This window comes from Podarcis vaucheri, assembly GCF_965113315.1.
Source record: "Podarcis vaucheri genome assembly, chromosome: 5".
NCBI lineage: Eukaryota > Metazoa > Chordata > Lepidosauria > Squamata > Lacertidae > Podarcis > Podarcis vaucheri.
Window position 1 is genome coordinate 102,003,660 of NC_138763.1, and position 25,070 is coordinate 102,028,729.

General features: G+C 41.9%; 1 protein-coding gene and 1 long non-coding RNA gene across 2 annotated transcripts; one reads left to right on the top strand and one right to left on the bottom strand.

Annotated features, from left to right (window-relative positions):
• The first annotated feature begins 215 nt into the window (after positions 1-215).
• LOC309532636 (1-acylglycerol-3-phosphate O-acyltransferase Pnpla3-like) lies at positions 216-24,366 on the top strand. Its single transcript, XM_082223179.1, has 9 exons — positions 216-445; positions 7,097-7,329; positions 7,513-7,578; positions 11,517-11,726; positions 13,584-13,644; positions 15,435-15,653; positions 17,430-17,562; positions 19,255-19,371; positions 22,272-24,366. Exons 1-9 carry the CDS (start codon positions 250-252, stop codon positions 22,555-22,557), a joined length of 1,521 nt encoding a protein of 506 aa, XP_082079305.1. The 5' UTR covers positions 216-249; the 3' UTR covers positions 22,558-24,366.
• Positions 17,664-19,248, bottom strand: LOC309532738. The gene is made up of 2 exons (XR_014219993.1): positions 18,986-19,248; positions 17,664-18,429 (listed from the first exon to the last, which is right to left on the bottom strand). It is a non-coding gene; the product is annotated as an uncharacterized lncRNA (long non-coding RNA).
• Positions 24,367-25,070: the final 704 nt, after the last annotated feature.

The following is a 25,070-nucleotide window of genomic DNA, read 5'->3' on the forward strand; positions in this document are numbered from 1 at the left end:
GCGGGACAGGAGGCCCCGCCCCCCCGGCCTCCCTCTCTTTTGCATATGACCTCCGATTGGCCGGCGCCCCTCGGGCCACGTTCGTGGCGGCGCTCCCTCTGCCGCCGGCCTTCTTTATCAGCCAAGCGCCCGACCCGGAGATCTCGCCGCCGCTTCCCTTGCGCTTGTGCGCGTGCGCGGCTCCTCGCCGCCTCCTCAGCCGCGCCGGGTCGGGACGGGAAGGCGGCGGCGGCGGCGGCGGCGGCCGGGATGCCGGGCGGCGAGGGCGAGGGCGGCGGCTGGAGCGTGTCGTTCGCCGGCTGCGGGTTCCTGGGCGTCTACCACGTCGGCGCCGCCAGCTGCCTGCAGGAGAGGGCCCCGCACCTCATCCGCGACGCCCGCCAGGTGTGCGGGGCCTCGGCCGGAGCCCTGACCGGAGCCGTCCTCGTCGGAGGCGGGTCGCTGGGTACGAGCGAAGGGGACGCGCCTGCTCCTCGCTGGTCTCATGGCCTCTTTCCCCCTCATTGCTGGGCTTTTCTCTTGCAATAATTATTATTTTGTGATTTTATTCATATTGTATAATCCTATTATTTGGACGGGCAAACGAAACATTGAGCTTTGGAGGCAGTAATAGCCAGTGGCGTAGCGTGGGTTGTCAGCACCCGGGGCAAGGCAAGTGATTTGCGCCCCCTAACCCCCAGATGTTGCGTCCGGTGCAGCCGGTCCCCCTGCACCCCCCACGCTACGCCACTGGATAGCAGAACAGTCGTAAGAGCAGGGAGAATAACCTGGTAATTTCAACAATCGCAACAAAAGCTTTAAAAAAAATAAAGAACGAAGGTAGCTTAATGCAAGGTTTGCTTTTTTTGCACTGGACGTACGGAGTTGTTATTTTAATTACGATTTATGTATCCGATTCATTAGGCGCTTTTATGTTGCCCGTGGCAACCCAGAGTGGCTTCCAACTCAACCAGCCACTGGAGGGCGGGTGCCAGGGATCTACTTTATTGCTTATTCGGTTTATTAGGCGCTTTTATCTTGCCCAGGGGCGACCCAAAGTGGCTTACAGCTCAAAGAAACTGACCCTTGAGGGTGTTCGCCCTAAATATGGAGGAGGGGTGTGTGTTTGTTTGTGTTTGAGGCTGTTGAAAGGGGAGCAAGGCTGCAAATGTCGGAATGAAAGTGCCCAGAATCTGGATCTAGGATCCGAAGCTCAACTCGGGCCCTGATAATGATGGAGAGAGTAACTCTGAATATACGGTGAGGTGCTTGTGCGGCACAGTCTTAGACGGGTGGGAACTTGTGACCCAGCCATGTCTTCCTTTAATACAGGATTGAGCCCAAATGCCTCTCATTAGAAATCAAACACTGACTTCTAATGGTGGGAAAAGTTATGCCTTTTTGTGCTCTATTAACAGAGTCATTGCTGGGTTGTGCAGTGGCTCGGTTAATTTCATTGTACACATTGACAATAAAGGTATTATTATTTTCTCTCTTGAATTGGCAGACTGCCCTCTGTACCTCAGTTTTCGAACGTTTCGGAAGTCAAAAGGTCTTCCAGAACGGATTACGTTTGAAAACCGAGGTACACAAATAGTGAAGTCAGCTATGCACCTGCAAGCAGATAAAACTCTTGCTAATTTCCCATCAGATTTCCATTTTAGCAAAGTTTTCCAGCTAGACTTCCAGGATTTCCCTGCTCTGCACTCAGTCTTTTTTTCCTCACACGCACAGCGGGTGTCTGCCTAGGAAACCTATCACAGTAACATACTATGGCCAAGCCATTGACCATAACCAGTGATTAATCTGACCAAACTTGCCACAAGATTATAGGGTAGGGTGGGAACCAATATGGATGTTGATGAGAAATGATATAGAATCAGTGACCAGTCGTTAAGAGAGTATATATTGGTGTGTACATATGAGGCTATCTACTGCTTAGGTTAGGGATGGGGAATCTTTGGCCTCCAGATGTTGCTAGAATAAAACTCATCATCCCTAGCCATTGACAGTGCTTTGGCTGATGACAGTTGGACATCTGGAAAGCCATAGATTTCCCATAGGTTTGACTAAGGGTCAAACACTTGTGACACTTAATGCAATATTAGAAACTTCCATTTATTTAACTTCCTATGGCTGAGATGAAAATCACCACACACAAACCTTTTTTAAAAGGTTTTTGTGTGGTGATTTTCATCTCAGCCATAGGCAGGGGAAGTTTAATCCTTCCCATAATCCCAACATCAATCAGTACCATTACCACTGCACACTATTGTTATTAGTTTGTAGTCCTTGTAGACATGAAGGAACATCTCCACTCCCATCACTCAGCCCGGACATGGAGGTCCAGCTCTAAGGGCCTTCTGATGGTTCCCTTACTGCGAGAAGCGAAGTTACAGGGAACTAGACAGAAGGCCATCTTGGTAGTGGCATCCGCCCTGTAGAATAGATGTCAAAGAGATCAACTATATGACTTTCCGAAGATAGGAAATATATAGGGAAGCTTGTTCATGCTTAATAGTATATCTGCAAACCACAACATTGGATATTGGTTAGTTCTTATACTCACCAAACTAAAGATACCAAAGATCCTGAAGGAAATGGAAGTTCTTATTATTCTTCAATTGAGAACACACCTATTGGCAAATATAATTAGCTTTATTGTTGAATAATTTAACATGGCAGTTCTTACCTGCTTAAAAGAATTATGAAGATGAGCTTTTGTCTCTATGTATTGCCTGTACAGGCTGTTCCCTGCTGTTTTTTAAATTTTGTGTGTAAATGTATTTCAGTATAATTGGCTAAAATACAGAACAGCTCAAAGTTTTAGTACAAAGCTTCTTTATTTACTCGTTACTCTGTTTGCTCCTCTCACAAGAGGGGGAAAACCTAATATACCAGAAGGAATATGAAATCCCAACATTTACCAAGTGGAGTTATGCTGTTGTTTGAGGTTCTGGTCACTCTTAGGGCTTCCTATCCTGCCTCAGATGGAAGTTGCTGCCAGCTTTTGTTAGTCCTCTTTCACTCCCAACATCCAATATTTATTTCAAAGTGTGTAAGTCACATTGATTTTATTTATTTTTTTAAAAAAAATATTTATTGCAAATAAAAAAAAAATAAGTCACATTGATTTTAAATGACGCAATACTGGAGCCTTATTTAGTTACCTTTAACTTGATTTATCCAAAGCATCTCCTTCTTTGGTGTAGAGTTTAGAGTGTTGCAGTCAAGACTTAAGTTACCTTTAAAGTGGTTTTCCTCTTTAGTCTATGCCCAGTGAACACATGGCACGGGTTACAAATTGGGGTGGACTGATGTATGTGTATTTATGAGTATTTCATTTAGTGTAAGTCTAGACGTTGGTTAGGAAAATACTGATACACCAGCTAACCCAAATGTGTGGACAAATATTTGTGGATAACTTCTACACCAATGGAACTGGTATATTTTCTTTCAAAGTTGTATTTTGTGCAGTGTTAAGAAGCTACTGCTACTATGTACATAATTAAATAACCACAACAGTGACCTTTTAGGCAGTTCTCACTTTGTTTGCCATGGAGCTCCTCCTGTAAGCTGCAGAATTTTTGGCCATGTTTGAGAGAGCACACTTGGTTCACATGGAGTCCTGGCTTCACTGCTGCTCTGCCTGGACTGATACTGCTCTCTTAGAGCTCACCCCAAATACCCTAATAGCTTCTTACTATATAGATCTGACAAAATGATCTGCCCACTTAATCAGAGCACCTTTTTATCCCATTAACATTTAAAACCAATTAACTGATTTAAATATTGTAGCCTAATTGTGATAGTACCAGGAGGATCGTACCTAGTACTTGTATGTCCACCATTCCACATTATTCTTACTCATTTGAAACAGGACAGGCGTGGCAGACTTCAAGCTTCTGAGCTTCGCTTTGTTTTTACAAGAACCCCAAGGTTTATCGACCAGAGCCAACTGCAAAACAGTGGCATGAGGGGTTGGTGGGCAGGTGTATACTTGGAAGTAAGGAATTAATTTCACACTCGGCCTGGAAACCAGTTTTCAGTACTGAGCTCACAGTCTTTTCATCCAAAATTCAATTCCTAGCTTCACTCCAAAGCTTTGGGTTTCAACAGCCTAATTTTTTTGGGGGGTGCGGTGTGTGTGGGAAAAGCCTTTTTCATCCTACTAATATTATATATTTATTTATAGCCCTCCTTTTTCTTTGAGGGCTTACATGTAAAGACAAGAATCACTAAAAACATAGAAAAAAACAACAAAACATTAATAGAATCAAACTATATACATATATAAAATCTGCTTAAAACATACCAGTATTTACAATAAAAACAGCATGGCGCAAGCTCTTCCATTAAAAGCAGTCAGTTCCCAAAAGCCTTTTGGAACAAGGTCTTCATCGGTTGGCGGAAGACAGCAAGGAGGCAGTCAGTCTAGATTCTCTAGGAAGGGAGTTTTAGAGTCTGGGAGCAGCCACCAAGGAGGCCCTCTCCTGTGTCCCCACCAAGCATGGTTGTAAGGGTGGTGGGACCAGGAGAAGGGCCTCTCCTGAAGATCTCAAAACTTGGGCAGGTTCATACGGTCTTCCAGATAGATTGCACCTAAGCTGTGTAGGGCTTTATAGGTCATAACCAGGACTTTCCAGGTACAATTCAAAGTGCCTGGTAGCCAGTGGAGCTCTTCTGACAAGGGAGTCAAAATATGTGCCCTGTAACCAGCCCTGGTCAGCAGTCTGACTGCAGGCCTTTGAGCCAGTTGAAGTTTCTGAGTGCTATTCAAAGGCAGCCCTATGTTACAGTAATATTTATTAAAATATTAAAAGTCAATCCCTTCCCTCTTGTGCTGTCTCCTGACATGAAATGGCATAATAGCAATTTTTGTGAGTTGCAGCATGCTGAATTGTGTGTGAAAATCTTAGTTAAGTACCTTAGAGGATTAAACTCTTTATCCGTTGAAATGTTGCCTTCACTTTTTAATTAGTGTTCCATTTAACTGAAAGAACATCCTTTCTCAGCGACTAAATATAAACATATGCATATTAGAAAACCTGCTTTGAGCTAAATTAGGTTTTATAGTTTGGGGAAGAGTGTTCAAGTTTAGAGCTAAGCATTCCGAAGGACCTGTTCTCCACATTTTATTTTTTATTTGAGTTTTCCTGCATTAGTTAAGAAGTCGTGTGGGCGGATTCTCTTTCGCTGTATTTTCCATTGCCAAGTAACAGTTATAATGGTCTCCCACATTTAGCTAGATTTTTCTTTGCGTCAGATGGCATGAGAAAAACTGAGCAGCACCAGGAAGAAAGACTTGGTTGCTTATTGCATAGTGCACAGAATTTGATTAGTACCTCCACCTTTCAAGGGGGAAAGTCCATGGCCTTTAGTTGAGAGCAAACTATTAAACTGTTAAAATAACTTGTATGGCCCAACCATTTAGATGCACAGGTGACAAGTAAACAGTTTTCAAGCACTGTGTTCAAAACACAGGGAAATACAACCATGGGAAGGTGTACATTTAATTACTGGTAAAAACCGCACCCCCAGCACTGCTTCCTAATGCCACCCCCCTTTCCTTACCCCCAAGTAGGAAAGCAGCTGGTAGAAGTGATTGGTTTGCTATGGCTTACTGGGAAAGGATCTGTCACTGTTCTAATAAATTGTGCACCTTTTATGGCATTTTGATGATAGATATAGAAAGACAGACAGTTTGGTGCTTAATGGCTGCAGTGCTCTACACCAGGGATTTGGAAAGTGTCTCTTTATATACCTTTGGGCTACAGCTCCCATCATCTCCGACCACTGGCCAATGTAGGTGGGGCAATGTAGGAACTCCAACAACGCCTGGTGTTGCCCATGCCAGGAAGTTAGTCCTTTTGAGCTCAGTGAGGCTGACTTCTGAGTAGGATAGCATAGCTTGGTAAAATGTACGTGTCAATTAGATTTCACCACCAATATCAAAATTAGTATTTATTTTTTTGGCGTTATTAAATGAAATATAAATTCTGTGCAAATCTACATTATAATCCAACTTTCACTGATTGGTAAAAAAATGTTATAACTTATTGTTTAATTAATCATATTCTGTCTGTATTGACCCCTTCAAGATGTTTCAGCTCTTTCTGTGCCCTGCATTAGTAGGTCAAATTCCTCTTGGAAAGCTGAATTTAACTTCCTTTCTGGGCATGAAATTGATGACCAAAGGCTAAAAAGCAGCCCTCATAAACTGGTAGTAGTAGTAGTTCATTTGCTGTCTTTTGATTGGGTGAGGAAAATAAGCTGACATGTGGGACGATTAGTCCTCTTCCCCCGTAGAGAAGGTTACTGCAGGACATTAACCTATTCCATTTATTGGGCAGCTCTTGGGGAGAGAGAGAGAGAAGGAAACCTCTGCTAATGCCTTTAGATTATTAAAGTACCAGGAATGGCTGATCTAAAATACAATATTTAGAAAATAGTTTGGGAGTGTACTCTTTTCAGAATAGTTACACACGTCCTTGGGCAGATAGCAGAGTTTGTTTAATTTGGAAAAGTATTATCTCTTCTAATGAAATGCTGTTATTAAAATGTGTTTTCAGGCCACCAATGGCAAATAAATAAATCAGTGAATGATAAAGTTACCTAACATACCTTTAGTATGTCATGGCCCCAAATTCTTTTTTCCCTTATTTACTTATTATTAGAGTTTGGATGCTTGCCAGTTGACTGGTCTAATAATGTCAATTCATTGAGGTCAGATATTCCCTGACAGCGATGATGCTGTTGACATTTGAAGAATTGGCCTGCTGTCACAACTTAGCATAACTACATTTCAGAATCTATTTTTTAATAGTTGAAATGACTTTGATTTTTTGTTTGTTTTAAACTTGTAACTTCAGGCTGACCCTGTCAAAGATAGAAACTATCTGGGAAATTGTTCACTCACGTAATACAGATAAAAGTTTTAATAATTTGTTTTTTGAAAGGTTATAGCTTGTGCTCTGAACTCATGCTGAGTTTCAAAGGCACACCGTGGTCAAGACCCCATGGCACATTCTGATCACATTTTTTTTGTTTTGTGACCCCTGACATCTGTTTTAACCAGTTTGGTTTCCACAATTACATGCAGTAATGTATCTTTCAGCTGAAGCTTGTGCAGATGTTCTGGGTCTAGCCAGAGAAGCAAGAAAGCGAAATCTTGGCCCTCTTCATCCTTCCTTTAACGTGATGAAGATTATAAGGGATGGACTTTGCAAAAATCTTCCTGAAAACACTCATCAGTTGATATCAGGGAAACTTTCCATTTCGCTTACCAGAGTGTCTGATGGCAAAAATGTGATGGTATCCAACTTTAATTCCAAAGAAGAAGTCATACAGGTATATTCTCATTTTAACCATGTTAATAATATTCAGAATATTTCACATTTGTCTCAATCTTATTTTTAATTTGTTTCCTCATATTCCTTTTTAGAACATTTGAAAATGGCTGTGTTAGAGCTTTGGCGAAATGTTCCTATTAGAAATGCAGTATGCAACTAACCTTTCTTTTCTTTTTGACAGGCTTTGCTTTGTAGTTCATTTGTGCCTATATATTGTGGCCTCATCCCACCTTCGTTTAGAGGGGTGGTAAGTACCTGCTCATTCTTCCATACTATAAACCAGCATGAGAAGGCTGATGATGATGATGATAGAAAAGGTGGGAAGATGTAAATCTGGCCATTCTGATGTCTTTGTTGTGTGTCCTTCATATACATGGCAAAAAAATAGTTCTAGGACAGCTTCATGTGAGAGATAAGAGACTGAAATGCTGTCTTTACAAAATAAGCATTACAATGTAATGCAACAGTTGTTTTAAGGAAACTAGATATAAATTCTTTAAAAATAAAATCTATTTGGGGCTTTTGTTTTTATTCTTCTTGTGCATCAATTTGAAGATGGAAGAACTAAGGAAATAGGATGCCTCTATTGGCATACAAAGAGGGATGCGGGTGGCGCTGTGGGTTAAACTACAGAGCCTAGGGCTTGCCGATCAGAAGGTCGGTGGTTCGAATCCCCGCAACGGGGTGAGCTCCCGTTCTTCAATCCCTGCTCCTGCCCACCTAGCAGTTTGAAAGCACATCAAAGTGCAAGTAGATAAATAGGTACCACTCCAGCGGGAAGGTAAACGGCGTTTCCGTGCGCTGCTCTGGTTCGCCAGAAGCGGCTTAGTCATGCTAGCCACATGACCCGGAAGCTGTACGCCGGCTCCCTCGGCCAGTAAAGTGAGATGAGCGCCGCAACCCCAGAGTCAGCCACAACTGGACCTAATGGTCAGGGGTCCCTTTACCTTTACCTATTGGCACACAAAGTATGTAGGGTGCCACACTGCATGATATTGTATGAAGCAGAAGGGTGTGCCTCCTGCCTGGCTATGTTGTCCTATTATTAGGAATCTGTGAACCACCCTTGGAAGTTGATTGTATGCAAATCTCTTTATTTGTGCACTCCATGGAGCACACATATCTGTACATGAATATGTTACATGGTACATATGCACATAGATTTAGCAATACAGACACACAGTAGTTTGTATCTGGGCTTGGGCTTGTATGTGTTGGTTGAGAACTGTCTTGCAGAGTACTAGAAGAAGCGATCTTAAAGATGAGAAGCTAATTGTTATCCTCTTAATTGTTTTAAGGTCCTTTCTTAAGCAGTGTATTTCAAGGCCTTACGTAGAACTTGAGGAATCCTATTAAAGGCTGCCTGCATCTTAGTTGAAAGGAAGCATGGAGATGTTGATCTTTGCTAGTGTGGTTTTGCCCTCCTACTTTAGTAATAAGAAAAGAAAAATGATTCAGGTCAAGTATGTGCACATTCCAGATGTTTAAAAAATAGTGCTGATATTCGTGTGAAAGCTTCATGTGACATTTTTTTTTACTTCAAAATCAAAACTGCGAAGAATAACAGTCTGTGATTTAGTGATAATTTTTTTGAAAAGCCTGCTGATCTAGATTTTTTACAAGTCTTATATTCATCCATTTTTACTCTTTAAAAGCTGAAATCCTATATGAGGTGCAAAGTAGCATATTAGACTAAATCCATGGTTCAGGTTAATCTGGTTGCTTTGCCCTCGTGGCTGGACAATTATGTTACCTAAAAGGATTTAGTTGGGTGACAAACATGAGACATGCCTGAAGGCCTACTTAATTTTATGAATTGGCTTTGCCACTCAGTATTGCCATAGAAACAAAACCGTAGGAGGATGTGTGCAGATCGTGCAGAAGCCTGCAGTTCTCACACGCAATCCTGACATCTCCTATTTGGGATCTTTTGACGCAGAGGCCTGGACACTCTCTAGAATTTGGTGCCCTGAGAGATAACAAGGACAACAAAGATAGATCTAAAGTAAATTTTATTGTATCAAAAGGAGAATTAGTAAATATGATAATCAGTAAACAACACACTAACAGTAGGCTAGGTTTGCAAGAGTTTTACATGAATAAAAGAGCAGGAAACGAGTGTGAGAGGAGACTGTTGCCTGGATGAGGGAAGAGATTGGCTGAAAGGGTGAAGGTGGTACCAGATGGAAATTGGTGCTGCCTTGCTCTAGAGAGAGAAGGGGAGGTGGCAAGGGAAGAAGGTAGCTTGGAGGTGTTTGCAGAGCTACAGGAAAGTTCTTTAGGTAAGAATCTGAAGAATCGGGTGGGATACTTTTGGGTGGCAATGGGTCGCGAGGGAAGGAGAATATGAGGTTGTTGGTATGAGACGGCCAATGAAGAAGAAAAGGGCATAGCAAGGGGAAGAAAGAGCAGGTCTGGCTGGGAAACAGGGACCGATTGGGCTGGAAAGAGGGGGAAAGTAAGAATTTGGCCAGCTGGCTAACTTGTTAGGGAAGAGAGAAGGGGGAGGTTCTGAGAGGCTGGGGTTTGCTATAGTGAAGGTGAAGGGGCCTCTTCAGCAACAGAAAGGGAATAGAGACAGGAAAGGAGAAGGGACAGGTAGAGTCCACGGGAACCTTCCTGTGCAGTGACGTAAGGTGTCTTTGAAACCTGAAAGATTCGTACCTCTTAAGGTGAAAAGCATCACCCTTTATGCTCAAGTTGGACTTAAAAATAAAAACAAGGACTGCAAATCCTGTCTTCCTGGCTATGACCAGAGGTTAAAGTTTTTAAGTGGCACCAGTCAGGAAGAAATTGTCCTAATTGTCTGAGAGATGGCTTCTAAAATGCATTTTCATTGTTCTTTCCAAGTGAGATAGGGAAAGGAGTTTAGCACATCTTTTGAGATCTTTGGCTTATTGAAATGACTTGATTAGTACAGTGGTACCTCGCAAGACGAATGCCTCGCAAGACAAAAAACTCGCAAAACGAAAGGGTTTTTTGAGCTGCTTCGCAAGATGATTTTCCCTATGGGCTTGCTTCGCAAGATGGAAACGTTTTGCAAGTTTGTTTCCTTTTTCTTAACACCGTTAATACAGTTACAGATAGGTAGCCGTGTTGGTCTGCCATAGTCAAAATAAAACTATTGTATCTGAAGAAGTGTGCATGCACACGAAAGCTCATACCAAGAACTAACTTAGTTGGTCTTTAAGGTGCTACTGGAAGGAATTTTTTTATTCTGACCGTTAATACAGTTGCGACTTCGAGGAGCAACTCATAGAACGACGGTGTGGTAGCCTTTTTTGAGGTTTTTAAAGACTTTGGTGATTTTTGAAGCTTTTCCAAAACTTTTCCGACACCGCGCTTCGCAAGACGAAAAAAATCGCAAGACGACAAAACTTGCGGAACGAATTAATTTCGTCTTGCGAGGCACCACTGTAATTGTGGGGAGGGGGAGGATGTGACATTTGGGGTTATCATACAGTCATTTAACAATTCTAGGAGTTTGATGTTGTTTTATTTAACTTTAAAATTACAAATGATAAAGGAGGGTGGCAGGTAATTTACAGGAAAGGAGACAGCAGAGGTGTTTCCTCTCAGCTTGCTTGAAATGTGGTCTGCCTGAGTTGCTGTAATGACTGTAATGGAGGCTCTCTCCAGGCCTCTCCTAGCCAAAACCTAACAGCTTCCTTGGGTATAGGCAACCTTAGCAAAAGCTGGATTTTTAAGGCTGATTTGTATCAAGAGTATGCCCTTTGCTCAAACTAGGGTGAACATTGGAACCTTGGTTGGGAAAGGGGCAGGGTGAGAGGGATGTGAGCTCTATGAAACACAAAAGAGAGTTGTATATTTCCTTAGCTAATGTTTTCACCAGGGCTGAATTTAGCCTCCTAAGTATGGTGCATGCCAAAAGAGAGCTCATAACATTGCTTCCAATGTTGCAGAAGCTGCTGGGCAGCATATAATCTGGGATGTGCACCTGCACATTTTCAGACATTACTTGCGATCCCGAGGTGCACAAAGCTCTGTTGCTGTTCTGAGCAATGGCTTGTGTTGGGTCAGTACCTGCTCACATATAATACTACCACTGAAAGGTGTGGCAAGTGGAAATACTAGGCTTCCTTTCTGAAGTTGCAGAGCAAGCCAGCTAAATTTTGCTTTAAGCAAATAGATTCCTTAACTTTCTTTCTTCTTCCCTTCCCAAAGCGCTACGTCGATGGTGGAATAAGTGACAACTTACCTCAGTATGACTCAAAAAACACCATCACAATTTCACCTTTTGCTGGGGAGTGTGACATTTGTCCCAAGGGCAATTCTGCAAACTTCCATGAAGTGAACTTCACCAACACCAGCATTCAGTTTAGCCTAGGGAACATCTACCGTTTAACTCAAGCACTTTTTCCTCCAGAACCCAAGGTATGTATATTCACTATTTTCTCTTACCCAATTGCTGGTTTGTTGGCATGTATGTTCCTACCATGGAATGCTAGACAAATGCTAGACAGATATGTTCCTACCATGGAATGCTAGACAGATGCACCCCTCCAAAGGTATAGTTGTGTTTAAATTTCTAATTTTTTTGGTGTGTGTGTATATATATATATATATATATATATGCTTTCGTAGATTTTCACGGGTACAGGAATGCAGGTTTTGGTGTCTTCGGGTGTCTTCCCGTGTAAGAGTCGGGGTGTCTGGGCGACGTTTCGACGAGGTCTCACTCGTCATCTTCAGGCTGGTGCTTTCGGCTTCTTGTTACTGGAACAGAGCAGAATCTGGTGTTTGAGTTCCTATAAATACTGTTGAGGGGTGTGGTGTATAGCCTCCAACGTTCTGGGCAGAGAGGAAGTTCCTAGATTAGTGTGCCTTTTCTTCTTTTGTTCCTTAATTACTTGAGGGATATCTTGAGTGATTTCATGAGTGATGTTCTGAATACCACTGGGTGGGTCATTAAGTGTAGATTAGTTGCTAAAGCTTTCGTGTCTTGACCTCTTGAGCTTGTGAAGAGTTTTTCTGAGAAGATGGCTGTGCTGCATTTAGTTGTGCTCTGGCTTGGCTTCGTGTATAGGGGCGAGCTGTAATTTTGTGCCTTGTGCCAGCCAGATCTGTGTAGGGATTGCAGGGGGGTGCAGTATCGGGAGGTGCCACTATAGTTTGGCTACTGGATGGAGTCTGTAATATGTCTGTGGAGAGGGTCTGGGTTTGGGTCTGGTGTGGTTGATTGGTGACGGCGTTCTGTGTGCCTCTGGTTCACACCACACCCCTCAACAGTATTTATAGGAACTCAAACACCAGATTCTGCTCTGTTCCAGTAACAAGAAGCCGAAAGCACCAGCCTGAAGATGACGAGTGAGACCTCATCGAAACGTCGCCCAGACACCCAGACTCTTACACGGGAAGACACCCGAAGACACCAAAACCTGCATATATATATATATATATATATATATATATATATATATATATATATCTCCATCCCACCTTTCCTCCTAGAAGCTCATGGTGGCATACATGGTTTTCCCACTCCACATTTAATCTAGATATTAGAGGATGACCACGCGCTACTTGAGTGCATCTTAGGGGCACATTTAGTAAATTCATTGAGAGCAGTTCCTACTAGCAAGGAACAATGTAAATGGTGGTAACCCTCCTCAGTTTGCAATATTGGGGTGGGTGTTGAGCAATGATTGGGGCAGTTTTGGTGCAGTTAAGGTTTGAGGAAGGAGGTGTACAATGCTCTGCGGTACAATTACTGTAGAATTGTTTTTTTTTCATTATGATAAAGTGCTTACTGAGCCTTTTGGTAATATGTCAACAGAGTATTAGCTGGCATGAGATGCCTTTCTGTATGTTGCTCTTTGGGAATTTTCAATATTCTCTATTTTTCTGTGAACAAGATGATGCCTCCCCGCCCCCCAAAAAATTAGTCAAAAATTGGGGTTTGCCTTATACACAGATTTATATGGTAAGTCTTGAGTGAGCTGGCAGCTCCTGAGTCACAGAGTGCTGGCCTCAGAGCTGGCTGGAGAGGTGAAGCAGTGCCCAGGCAAGGAGGGAGCGGGGCCACAGTGTGAGGCGAAGTCAGACGCAGGCTGGAGAAAAAGCTCAACAGCTTTTGGGCCAATTCCCCACAAAATCTGAACAACTGTAAATACTGATTCCTTTATTCTGGGCTTCCAAAAGTAGGGGTTGTCTTATACATGGGGTTGTGTTATACACGGAAAAATACGGTACTTCCTCCTGTTTACTAGTTTTTTGTAACCTTATTTTCAGGTGCTAGGAGAGATCTGTGAACAAGGCTATTCGGATGCTCTTAGATTTTTGAAAGAAAATGGTATGTCACTGTGATTTCAAATATATAATATGGTGAACAGAATGTCAGTCACAATGTCATGACAGGTCTGCGCATTTTTGTATACGGATGAAAGATGCTGACCATGGTTGCTCATATCTTTGTAACATCAAGTTCAGTTTGCTCACTCTGTGTTGGACTGTTTTTGAACAACGTTCAGAAACTTCAGTTAGTTCAAAATACAGTTGCTAATATCAGCTGGAACCCAGCGTATATAGATTCTACATTGTAGATGTATAGGATCATCTTCACTGACTCCCAAACTGTTGCTGAACCCAGTTCAAACTTGATTATATTCTAATACTTATTTATTAAATTTATATACTGCCTTTCATCCATAGAGCTCAGAGCGGGTCACAGCATAAATATTTTCTTCTAAGCAGCTGGAGACTTGGATATTGGAAGGATTCTGCCTTCCCACGTGATCCTGCCTATGAACGTAGCTTATTATCTGTGTTCACATGCTGCAGAAAGTGTGGTCCAGGGAAAATTCAGCAATGACTACATAGCTTCTGAGGCAGTACAATTGTGGCTTCAACTCTACTTGTATAATAAGAGTTTGTGCCATGCAATGCGGACGGTGTTTTCTATCAGAAGTGGGTGATGCTAGACTTGCCAGAGTCTTATCATTCCATCTTCTTAGTATCATGTTTTCTCGATACATGATGCAGCTGCGGGTATCATGAGCTATTTTCCTCTCAAGGACTTGGAAGACTAAGGTGACTTTTAGTTTATATAACTGTGGCCATACACTTTGGGAAATGGATAAATCTTTGTTAGAGAGTTGAGCTTGGATTTAAGTTTAAGTTCATTTCAGTGGGTCTACTCTAAGTGTAACTTATTTGGCATGGCACAATGGCCTGAGCCTACTTAATTTCACAGAAATTACATTGACTTTTACAATTACAGACAACCTTGTGGTTTGTTCTTGAGATCCAGTATTTTTTTCCTGAACACACATGGCTTAGACATTCCAACTCTTACCAAAAAGATCCAGGAGCAGCTGTAGTTTTAAAGCCCACTCAGCAACCTGGGGTCTACACTGGTAGAAATTATTGTCCTTTTGTAACACTCTTTTAAACCAGTCTTAGTAAAGAATGCCAGCATGGTAAAGTTTATGGCTTGGTTCAGTGTTAAAGCCACCCCATGGTATGTTTGGCAAACGCAGAACAGACTTCTGGCCCAGTGTGCCCTCCTTCGCTCATGTTCTAATTCCTTCCATTCCAGATTTGTGCAAACCATAGGTTGTCCCACAAATGGAATTGGAACCCAGTCGCAGTCTGTGGTTTGTGCCATAATTTGTCCGGTGTGGATGTCATGGTTAAGTATAGTTTGAGTGAGGGAATCAGAATGTTTAAGGTGAAGACTGTTCATGATAGCCAAACTATAGTTTGGTTTTTAGATTTGAAACAGGCATTTGGGGTGGGGCACAAGGAATGCAGTTTTTCCTTTGAAAATGGGCTTTGCCTGGCCAGTTTGGAGGTACAGAGGCAATGTGCTAATTCTCTACTGTTTGTCAGGGATAGGATTCCACTTTTAAGAGATTTCTAGGCTGACAATGCTCATTTCCATCAGTTTTTCTACTCTTGCGTTGCCCACTTCAGACCTTCTTTCTTCAAGATTTGAAAGTTTATACTAGAAGACTTTTCAACCTAGGAGTAGTGCAGTCTTTATGCCCTCTTCCAACTCTGTTTTGCAATATGGTGTCTGTCATGCTCTTGAATACAAAAACACCATCACATCAGAAGCTGTTTTTATTCTGTCTTCCTCAGGTATACTGTATGATTCAGTTTTAGTTGACTTGGCCTTAACAAAGGAAAACCATCAGGAATGTGTTCAGACCCCAGATTATGCTGATAAAAAAACAGTTGCAGCAAATGAAGCAAAAAAAGAGATGCAAGATGAAGAAATGCTTATTGATCAGCTGCAATTAGCTGCCTGGCCATTGGATGGAACCATTTTTGAGAATCTACCTCCTAGACTCCGGAAAGGTAGAGATTTAAAGTAACCTCATTTTTATTGTAAAACTAAGTTTCATCAAATTATTCCAGTAATTACTAATGATACTGTCAATGCATACAACATTGGGTATCGTCGAGCCAGGATTCAGCACTTGTAAATCCAACGTGATTTCAGCGGGAGAACATTTAGCACATTCTTAAATTTCTCCCATTGAAATCCATGGTACTTTAAAGTGTTTGACTTGGGCTGGATCATGACCAGTGCTTTTAACTGCATCTGTAGTGTCTTGTTTCTGTAACATAGTGAATTGTATTAACTCTGGCCAGTTATTATATACTATGACAAAAGTTTGTTTTTCAGTTTATTTTTGCTAATCATCTTTACATACTTCAATCTTATGCATAAAATAACTGAGAAACATACTGTTGCTACTTATTAGCGGCATAGCATGGGTTGCTGGTGCCCGGGGTGGGCAAGCCACTGATGCTGCCAGAGCGTCCCCCCAAACCAGAGCCAAGTGGGGCTGCGTTGTGCCACCTGCCCGCCCACACAGGGGGGAGCCTGGGGCCAATGTGGCTCTTGGGCAAATCCTCTCGACACCTGCAGAGAAGAGGGCCAGGCCAGGCTGTGCTGGGGTTACCCCTTGCCAGCCTCCCTCTGCCTGCACCTGCTCACCCTGGGCTGCTCTGCCGCCTTCACCAAGCTGGGGATCCCTACAGAAGCTGGCAACTGCATGGGGGTACCTGGTTGCGCCCCTCAGAATTTTTCGCCCAGGGCCTCAGCCCCCCCAGCCCCCATGGTACTTATAACAGAACAAATAATAAACATTCAGTACAGGAGTATCTGGAATACTGTGCAAATTGATCTAGTAACACAGTTTAACTAAGAACTTGGGTATATATTTGTGCATCACAGAAGAGTCTTCTTTGGCCACCTTTGAATGAAAGTTATTAATGTTGGATACTAACTAAACCTTGGTGCAGACGTGGCTTTCTGGATGCACATGGAAAAAGCATGTACCTATTAGACAAACTATAACAGAGCAAGTGGGGTGAGAAGGAGAAGGAATAAGCCAGGCGGACTAATTCCTTTCTCTTCCTTGCTTGGCACTTGCCCCTCACTCAGCTTCCTGTCTTCCATGTTCAGAAGAGCTGGAGTTTTATTCTAAGGCTGTAAGGAAAGAAAAACAAGTAAATTGCAAGGAGAACTATCCAGTGAATAAGCTGTTGAATAGAAATCTTGGTTGAGTTGTGCTATGAGTGAGCAAGAAAATAAATGTTTTTTCAAAGCTTTTGAGGGCCAAAATGCATTGCTTTTTCTGAACTAAAATAGTGGAAAAACATATTTTTATAATACAAAAAGGTTTTGAGTGTAAAAGAGTAAAAAAAATCCTGTTCTTGGAGGATCCACCCCTGCCTTTTTTCACGAGTCTGTTCTGATTGAAAGGAAGGAAACTTAGAATAATGATTCACAGAACAGTGACACAATGAGCAGCCACTTCTGATTGTATATCGACTGCATGAGGAACGCTAGGATAATCAGCTTGTACATGAAGCAGACTTGGTGGAATTACCTGTCCCCATTAGAAGCTGACTGAACATTACTGAAATTTATACCAGCCAGATGGTGATGAATTGGCCCGTATGTATATAGGAGAGTACTAGGTGCATTTAGTTGAGTTCTGTCATGAGAAAGCCTGTGGTGGGTTATCTAGCACGATTCCAGGCAATGTTTCATCACTCTTGCAGAATCTAGAAGCCATTATGTTCATGTTCAGTTGAGATTAATGATTGTATAAATGACAGCATTGCAGGAGGCTTGTAAAGAGAAATGTGGACTCTATGCTCAGCTTTCTAAATTTCTACCAATGCGACTGATGTCCTATGTGATGCTGCCGTATACTCTGCCAGTTGAGTCAGCATATTTTGTGGCCTTAAGGTGAGTGTTAAGAATGGAAGTCTGCCCTTGTTGTACTAGTGTTTTTATATAGCACATTTTCTAAGGGCTCACAAGCCTTACAATAATTCTTTTTTTAAAAAAAATCGTATGTATTCCAATTTTCTTATAAAAATTAAATCCTGCTAGACAGGAAAGTATTATCCCTGCATTGCACATGGGATGGAATGAATGAGTGGAATACTGCTGAGAGGTAACAATATATTTAGGTAACTTTTGTAGTCATGGCTAAAGTTTGATTGAACTGGAACTTCCAGGCTCACAGCTTAACCACTATATTATTCTTAAAACGATTAACTGAAAAATAGTAGATATATTTTCTTTTCCATGTGTGCTTTTTGGGTTCAGTTTCATAAACTTGGAATGTGCATGAAGCGTACTTTTAAAACCCTATATTTTAATTGGTGTGTATCTCCAGATTTAACTGAGAAACTGGCTGCGTAGCGAACTCTGTTCAAGGAGTTTGCAATGATAAAGGCCCTTTAAAACGTAGCAGTAATATTTCCAAACCTGCTGTAGAGAAAAAAACAAAAATTAAACACACATGCGCTGTGGTGTAAACCACTGAGTCTAGGGCTTGCCGATCGGAAAGTTGGTGGTTTGAAACCCCGTGACGGGGTGAGTTCCTGTTGTTCGGTCCCAGTTCCTGCCAACCTAGCAGTTCGAAAGCACGTCAAAGTGCAAGTAGATAAATAGGTAAAGTGGCTTTAGTGCAAGTAGATAAACTGATAAAGTGGCTTTAGTCATGCTGGCCACATGACCCGGAAAAACTGTCTGCGGACAAACACCGTCTTCCTCGGCCTGTAAAGCGAGATGAGCGCTGCAACCCCAGAGTCATCTGTGACTGGACTTACTGTATTTTTGGGGGGGGAAATAAAGAAAAAAAAATTATTTCCCCCCCAGGCGCTTGTGGGGCAGGCAGCGGCGAGAAGCGCTCTTCTCCCCGCCGCCCGCCTTGCCATCAGGTCCGGGGACAGCAAGGAGACGCAGCGCGTCTCCCTGCTGTCCCCGGAGTGGTGGGGGAGGCAGCAGGGAGAAGCGCTCTTCTCCCCCCTTCCCGCCTTGCGATCAGGTCTGGGGACAGCAGGGAGATGCAGCGCGTCTCCCTGCTGTCCCCGGAGTGGTGGGGCAGGCAGCGGGGAGAAGTGCTCTTCTCCCCGCCGTCAGCCTCCAAACCACTTCGGGAGACAGCGGGATGGCGGTGTTCCGCCTCCCTCTGTCCCCCGACCTTGTGGGGCTGGCGCTGGGGCTCTCCTGAAGCCTGGAGAGCGAGAGGGGTCGGTGCGCACCAATCCCTCTCGCTCTCCAGGCTTCAGTGAAAGCCTGCATTCGCCCCATAAGACCCACCCACATTTCCCCTTCATTTTTGGAGGGGAAAAAGTGTGTCTTATAGGGCGAAAAATACGGTAACTGTCAGGGGTCCGTTATCTTTACCTTTTTATTGTGTTTAATTATAAACCACCCTGAGACCTGTGAGTATTGGGCAGTATATAAATTTAGTCAATAAAAGAAGCAAGCCAGCAAGCCAAGTTTTAGGTGGGGCAGATTAGCTGATGTCAATAAGAAGCATTAGTAGAATGGCTCTCCTGCCTCTCTGCCCAGAGTCCTTCACTCCCATATGGCATTTTCTCAAATCAGGGTTCTGCCTGAAACACTATTATTTATTCCTTACAGATTAGTAGACTGGTTTCCTGATATCCCTGATGATGTGCGATGGATGCAAGGTCAGCTCTGTCAAGTTGTGGGCACAGTATACTCCAAAGCAAGAAAAAGATTACTGAGTATTCCCAGGTATATCTTATGCTGCTACATGCTTCATGCTGCACATTCGTTGGTCAGGTGCAGACATAATATTTCAAATTGCTTAATCATTGTGAGTGTGCTATAGATCTATCCACTCCCTCTCAATCATTCCATGAACACCCATTCCTTCTCTTTTTGTTGGTACCCATGGTTTAGTGTTACGTTTGCAATGAAATTAACACTGACTGTGGTTTAAAGTAGATGTGACATTAAATGTAAGCAGTTCACATGCAATTGACTTTTTAAAAATCTTTTATACGGCATATGTAATCCATTTTATTCTGATTAACAGCTCTAGTATTAGTTTTTGTAAGTTGTACTTGCCCCTTGTTCTTGTGATTCCCTTCTTCTTTTAAACAAACTTCTCTCCCTCTGCATCTCTTACTTTTTAATGTTTTAATTTACTTGCCTCCCTCTCACAACTTTAGCGCTATCTCAATGCTCTGATGCTCCTGTGTCTGCACTAAAAAGCTGTAGGAAATGATGCAGAGCAAAAGGCAGGCCACAAGACAGCAGTCATGCAAGTTTCACCGCCTTTTTAAAAAAATGGGGCTACTTTTTGTATAAGAAATGTGTAGTGTTTGAATCATAGAATCATAGAATCATAGAGTTGGAAGAGACCACAAGGGCCATCGAGTCCAACCCCCTGCCAAGCAGGAAACACCATCAGAGCACTCCTGACATATGGTTGTCAAGCCTCTGCTTAAAGACCTCCAAAGCAGGAGACTCCACCACACTCCTTGGCAGCAAATTCCACTGTCAAACAGCTCTTACTGTCAGGAAGTTCTTCCTAATGTTTAGGTGGAATCTTCTTTCTTGTAGTTTGGATCCATTGCTCCGTGTCCGCTTCTCCGGAGCAGCAGAAAACAACCTTTCTCCCTCCTCTATGTGACATCCTTTTATATATTTGAACATGGCTATCATATCACCCCTTAACCTCCTCTTCTCCAGGCTAAACATGCCCAGCTCCCTTAGCCGTTCCTCATAAGGCATCGTTTCCAGGCCTTTGACCATTTTGGTTGCCCTCCTCTGGACACGTTCCAGTTTGTCAGTGTCCTTCTTGAATTGTGGTGCCCAGAACTGGACACAGTACTCCAGGTGAGGTCTGACCAGAGCAGAATACAGTGGCACTATTACTTCCCTTGATCTAGATGCTATACTCCTATTGATGCAGCCCAGAATTGCATTGGCTTTTTTAGCTGCCGCGTCACACTGTTGGCTCATGTCAAGTTTGTGGTCAACCAAGACTCCTAGATCCTTTTCACATGTACTGCTCTCAAGCCAGGTGTCACCCATCTTGTATTTGTGCCGCTCATTTTTTTTGCCCAAGTGCAATACTTTACATTTCTCCCTGTTAAAATTCATCTTGTTTGTTTTTGCCCAGTTCTCTAATCTGTCAAGGTCGTTTTGAAGTGTGATCCTGCCCTCTGGGGTGTTAGCCACCCCTCCCAGTTTGGTGTCATCTGCAAATTTGATCAGGATGCCCTTGAGTCCATCATCCAAGTCGTTGATAAAGATGTTGAATAAGACCGGGCCCAAGACAGAACCCTGTGGCACCCCACTAGTCACTCTTCTCCAGGATGAAGAGGAACCATTGATGAGCACCCTTTGGGTTCAGTCAGTCAGCCAGTTTGAGGCATACCCAAGAATATTAACTGATGTGTGCATGCAAACACTGTGAAATACAGGATTGCACACTCTTGGAATGTTACAATTACTGGTGTCTTTTCAAAACCCTCTTTCTACCCCTGTTCTCATCCATGGCTGGAGTATGTGTTAAGATGCCACCCACTTCCCATTTTATCCATTAGCAAAAACTTGGAATAGGTGTAGACATTTTTGCTAAAGAAATGGTAATTTGAATAAAATCACCAAACCAGGAATGACCACAGGAAAGAATTGTTTGGCTGCTTCCTCTCCCCATCCCTACCTCTCTCCTTTGCTAGTTTAAAATGAAGAGTAGCAAAGAGTCATGAATTACATAGAAAACTATTAAAGCTAATAAATAGAAACTTGAATAGCATGAATGAAATTCTAGTTAAATCAGAGTTGTTTAATTAATTGACACAGGGTAATCCTATACAGTGGTACCTTGGTTCTCAAACTTAATCCGTTCTGGAAGTCTGTTCCAAAACCAAAGTGTTCCAAAACCAAGGCACGCTTTCCCATAGAAAGTAATCTAAAATGGATTAATCCATTCCAGACTTTTAAAAACAACTCCTAAAACAGCAGTTTAACATGAATTTTACTATCTAACGAGACCATTGATCCATAAAGTGAAAGCAATAATCAATGTACTGTACTATAAAATAAATAAGACAGTATTGTAGATGATAAAAATAAAAATTATTATTTTTTCTTAACTACACTGATGATAGTCATTGTTTGCATGGGGGGGGGGGCTTTAATCCATTTCCGCAGTCACACAGTCAATCAATCAGTAGCTGAACTGGGTTCCACGCAGTCACAAAAATAGATTAACCAAAAAAGCCTCAAAAACGCAAAATAAATAACAAAAACAAAAGTGCCAAACTTAATCCGTTCCAGAAGTCTGTTTCATTTCCAAAATGTTCAGAAACCAAGGCATAGCTTCTGGTTGGTGCAGGCGCCCCAGAAACAATAGCTGACAACTGCATTGGATGTTCAGCTTCCAAAAAACGTTCGAAAACCGGAACACTTACTTCTGGGTTTTCGGTGTTTGGGAACCAAGGTGTTTGAGAATCAAGGTACCACTGTATAAATATGTTTTCAGTGAATTTTTTTTTAAAAAACCCTATTCAGTCATTTACTGCTGATTGGATGAGGATGGGGAGCATATTCCATCTTTATATATGATAAAAATCAAAAGTTGCTGAAGAGTTACTGAGATTTATTCTTCTTTTTTACAGCAAGGAAAACAGTGCACTGATTAGAAAGTGTCAGAGTGCCCCCCTGAACACGAGTCTTCACTCTTCTTACTGCCCTCCTAAAATGCCTCATTCTTCCACACACCTGGAAGAGTGGCTTTTGGATCTTCCATACTGTGAGGACTTGGTTAAGAAAGAAGCTGCAGTGGGTATAAACGAAAGCTTGGACTCCATGCCTCCCTTTTTTATGAGCTCTGAAGAATCGGGAGTGGAAGTGGATTTTGACTCCTCCTCCGAAAAGAGCTTCCAGACTGCCTCTGAGGACTAGCTTTAAGAACTGTGGCATAGACAAAGAAATCTCAGTCTTGGAGGCATCAGTTTATCTAGCAGATTGCCAAACAGTCTTTTGGAAGACTGGCTTACACTAGATGACAAAATGCCTTTGAGGAATCTTTTGTGGAAAGAGAAATGTGCTGTTCTGGTCCGGCTTCCTGATAATGACTAAAGGATTAAGAAGACCCTAGTGCAATAGAACATGGTTTACCTAAACAAGATTTTCGGCAGGAAAAAGTGATTCAGGTCTTCTGATTTCTATTGGGACAAAGCATTTTTAGCAAAACCACTTCGTTTTAAAGTATTTAACTTTTATAATAGTCTTTTTCTTGTTTGTCTTCATATGTGGCATTAGCACTTGAGCAAAATCAAACAGAGTGTGTTCAGATGACTATGGCATATAGGAATTTTTTGGAAGGCCTCTGAAGCTTTACTTGCCTTATGCATGATACTTGTGGGAATTGTTAACATCAGTTACACTCCTTATCGTAAGGCTTCGTTGTTTTTCAGAAAGATAGTATTTAGGAGGCATTGTGTGTTCTAACAAGTGTGCCCCCCCCTGCGTGATTCTTTCTCCCTCATTGGGCTGGAGGAGAAGCCACAGGTATAGTTCAGAATTTAGTGCAATGCACATGTGCCACTCCACACCAGAGAATCCTTATGGGCTGAATTCAATCCCAATAAACAGTACTTTAACAATGTTTTACTGAAGGAATCTAATTGTAGACCATTTTCTCTTGGAGAAGGCAGTATGGTGTGGATGCCATCAAGACATGGGTTGAATGATGTACCTATGCAAATAGCCGAGAAGTTACAGTGTGATTTGTAATTAATGGAGCTTAAAAGCTTCTTGTTATTTCTTGTAATCAATTAGCACTGGAAGCTTTTGAAAACAGATTAAAATCTGAAAAATGAACTGTATATGGCTTCCCTGAAGTAATCACAGAAAACATTCTGTTCTCCGTTGCACTAAATTCAAACCATTTTAGCCCAATCTTTACTAACAAAAAATGTGCCAATATGTTTTTTCAGTTTTATTATAGGTTAGGTCTTAAGTTGCCTAACACGTGAGAGCTGACAGTAGTGCTGAATCATGAATAAGCTACTTTTCAAATTGTTTTAATTTTAGAAGTACATGTGTTAAGATAAATAGCCTCTCTGAAATCTGGATAGCATATTTGATTGTGATGCTTTGAGTATTCCTTGCCCACCATTATTCATCACTTTAAAGTGACAAGGATACTTATTTATGGTGTAGGTTTTACATTGCATTCTCCAAAATGGTAAATGATGAAGAAATGCTGGTCCCCTCCCCTGGCATGGCACTTGGAGGACTGGTCTGCAGTGATGCTGTCTTAGCATAATGGCCTAAGAGTCAATCAAACAGATTTTGGCTTGGGAGTCTATGTTAGGAATGAGGTGGATTATATTTTGACAAAAATCAAAGCCTTCATAAGAATGGGAAGTCTTGTGTATTTATTTTAATTATTGACTATGGGCAAGTTTAATTTTGACCAAGCATTTAGCAGTCTTTCAGTTATGACTTTATACAGTGAAAACCGAAGGAAGTGCTGTCTTTAGAAAAACAACAACGAAGCTACATTTTAAATTTTTAACATTGCAAAAACTTTCTTATTTATATCCTTGCTGGTGCTATTTCATTCAAGATATAGACATAAATGAGTTATTTTGTGTGATCACTGATTGTATGCTTTATCTTGATTGCATTTTCCAAAATGGGCCAGAATATTGTTCCAATCACTAATGTTTATATAAAGCAGCAAAATAAAGAGACAAAAATGTTTTTGATGTCTGCTGTTTATAATAGCAAACTGAATAATTGTGATTGGAAGGAGGGAGCTCAAGGAATATATTGTATTGTAAAAGCAGCGGCTTCCAAATTTTTTTTGGCCAGTGCCCTCTTGGTTCCATAAACTCATCCATGGTGCCGCTTACCTTACCCTATAAAAAGAATTATTCAGAACAGCGATAAATTCAAAACAGTAACAGTTAATTGTAGTTACAGATAGGTAGCCGTGTTGGTCTGCCATAGTCTAAATAAAAAAATTCCTTCCAGTAGCACCTTAAAGACCAACTAAGTTAGTTCTTGGTATGAGCTTTCGTGTGCATGCACACTTCTTCCGATACACTGAAACAGAAGTTGCCAGATCCTTCTATATAGTGAGAAGGTATTACTCAGAAGGGTGGTGGGAATGGGAGATTGGCAGATAGCTGAGATGAGCCTGTTGACGACTCTTAACGACTGTAATAGGTCTTACAGGAAAAGGCAAGGGGTGAGAATAAATGTTAATTGTACATTTATTCAAAATCCAATTAGCACTATTTAGTTTAACTAATTCAACAAAATTATTGAACCTGATCCAATGATACCAACTTTTCAAAGACTATTAGTAATTTACATCACCAGAATCCCTCCTGCTGCCCCTCCACATAATCCCCCCCCCCAGGACTGGTACCACCCACTTTGGGAGCCACTGCTATAAGGTT

Excerpts from the sequence above, each read along its gene's own strand:
- LOC309532636 (XM_082223179.1), top strand. The coding sequence starts at position 250 with ATGCCGGGCGGCGAGGGCGAGGGCGGCGGCTGGAGCGTGTCGTTCGCC. Across the intron at positions 15,654-17,429 it reads ACCTCCTAGACTCCGGAAAG|CATTGCAGGAGGCTTGTAAA; the intron begins GTAGAGATTTAA and ends TATAAATGACAG. Across the intron at positions 17,563-19,254 it reads GCATATTTTGTGGCCTTAAG|ATTAGTAGACTGGTTTCCTG; the intron begins GTGAGTGTTAAG and ends TATTCCTTACAG.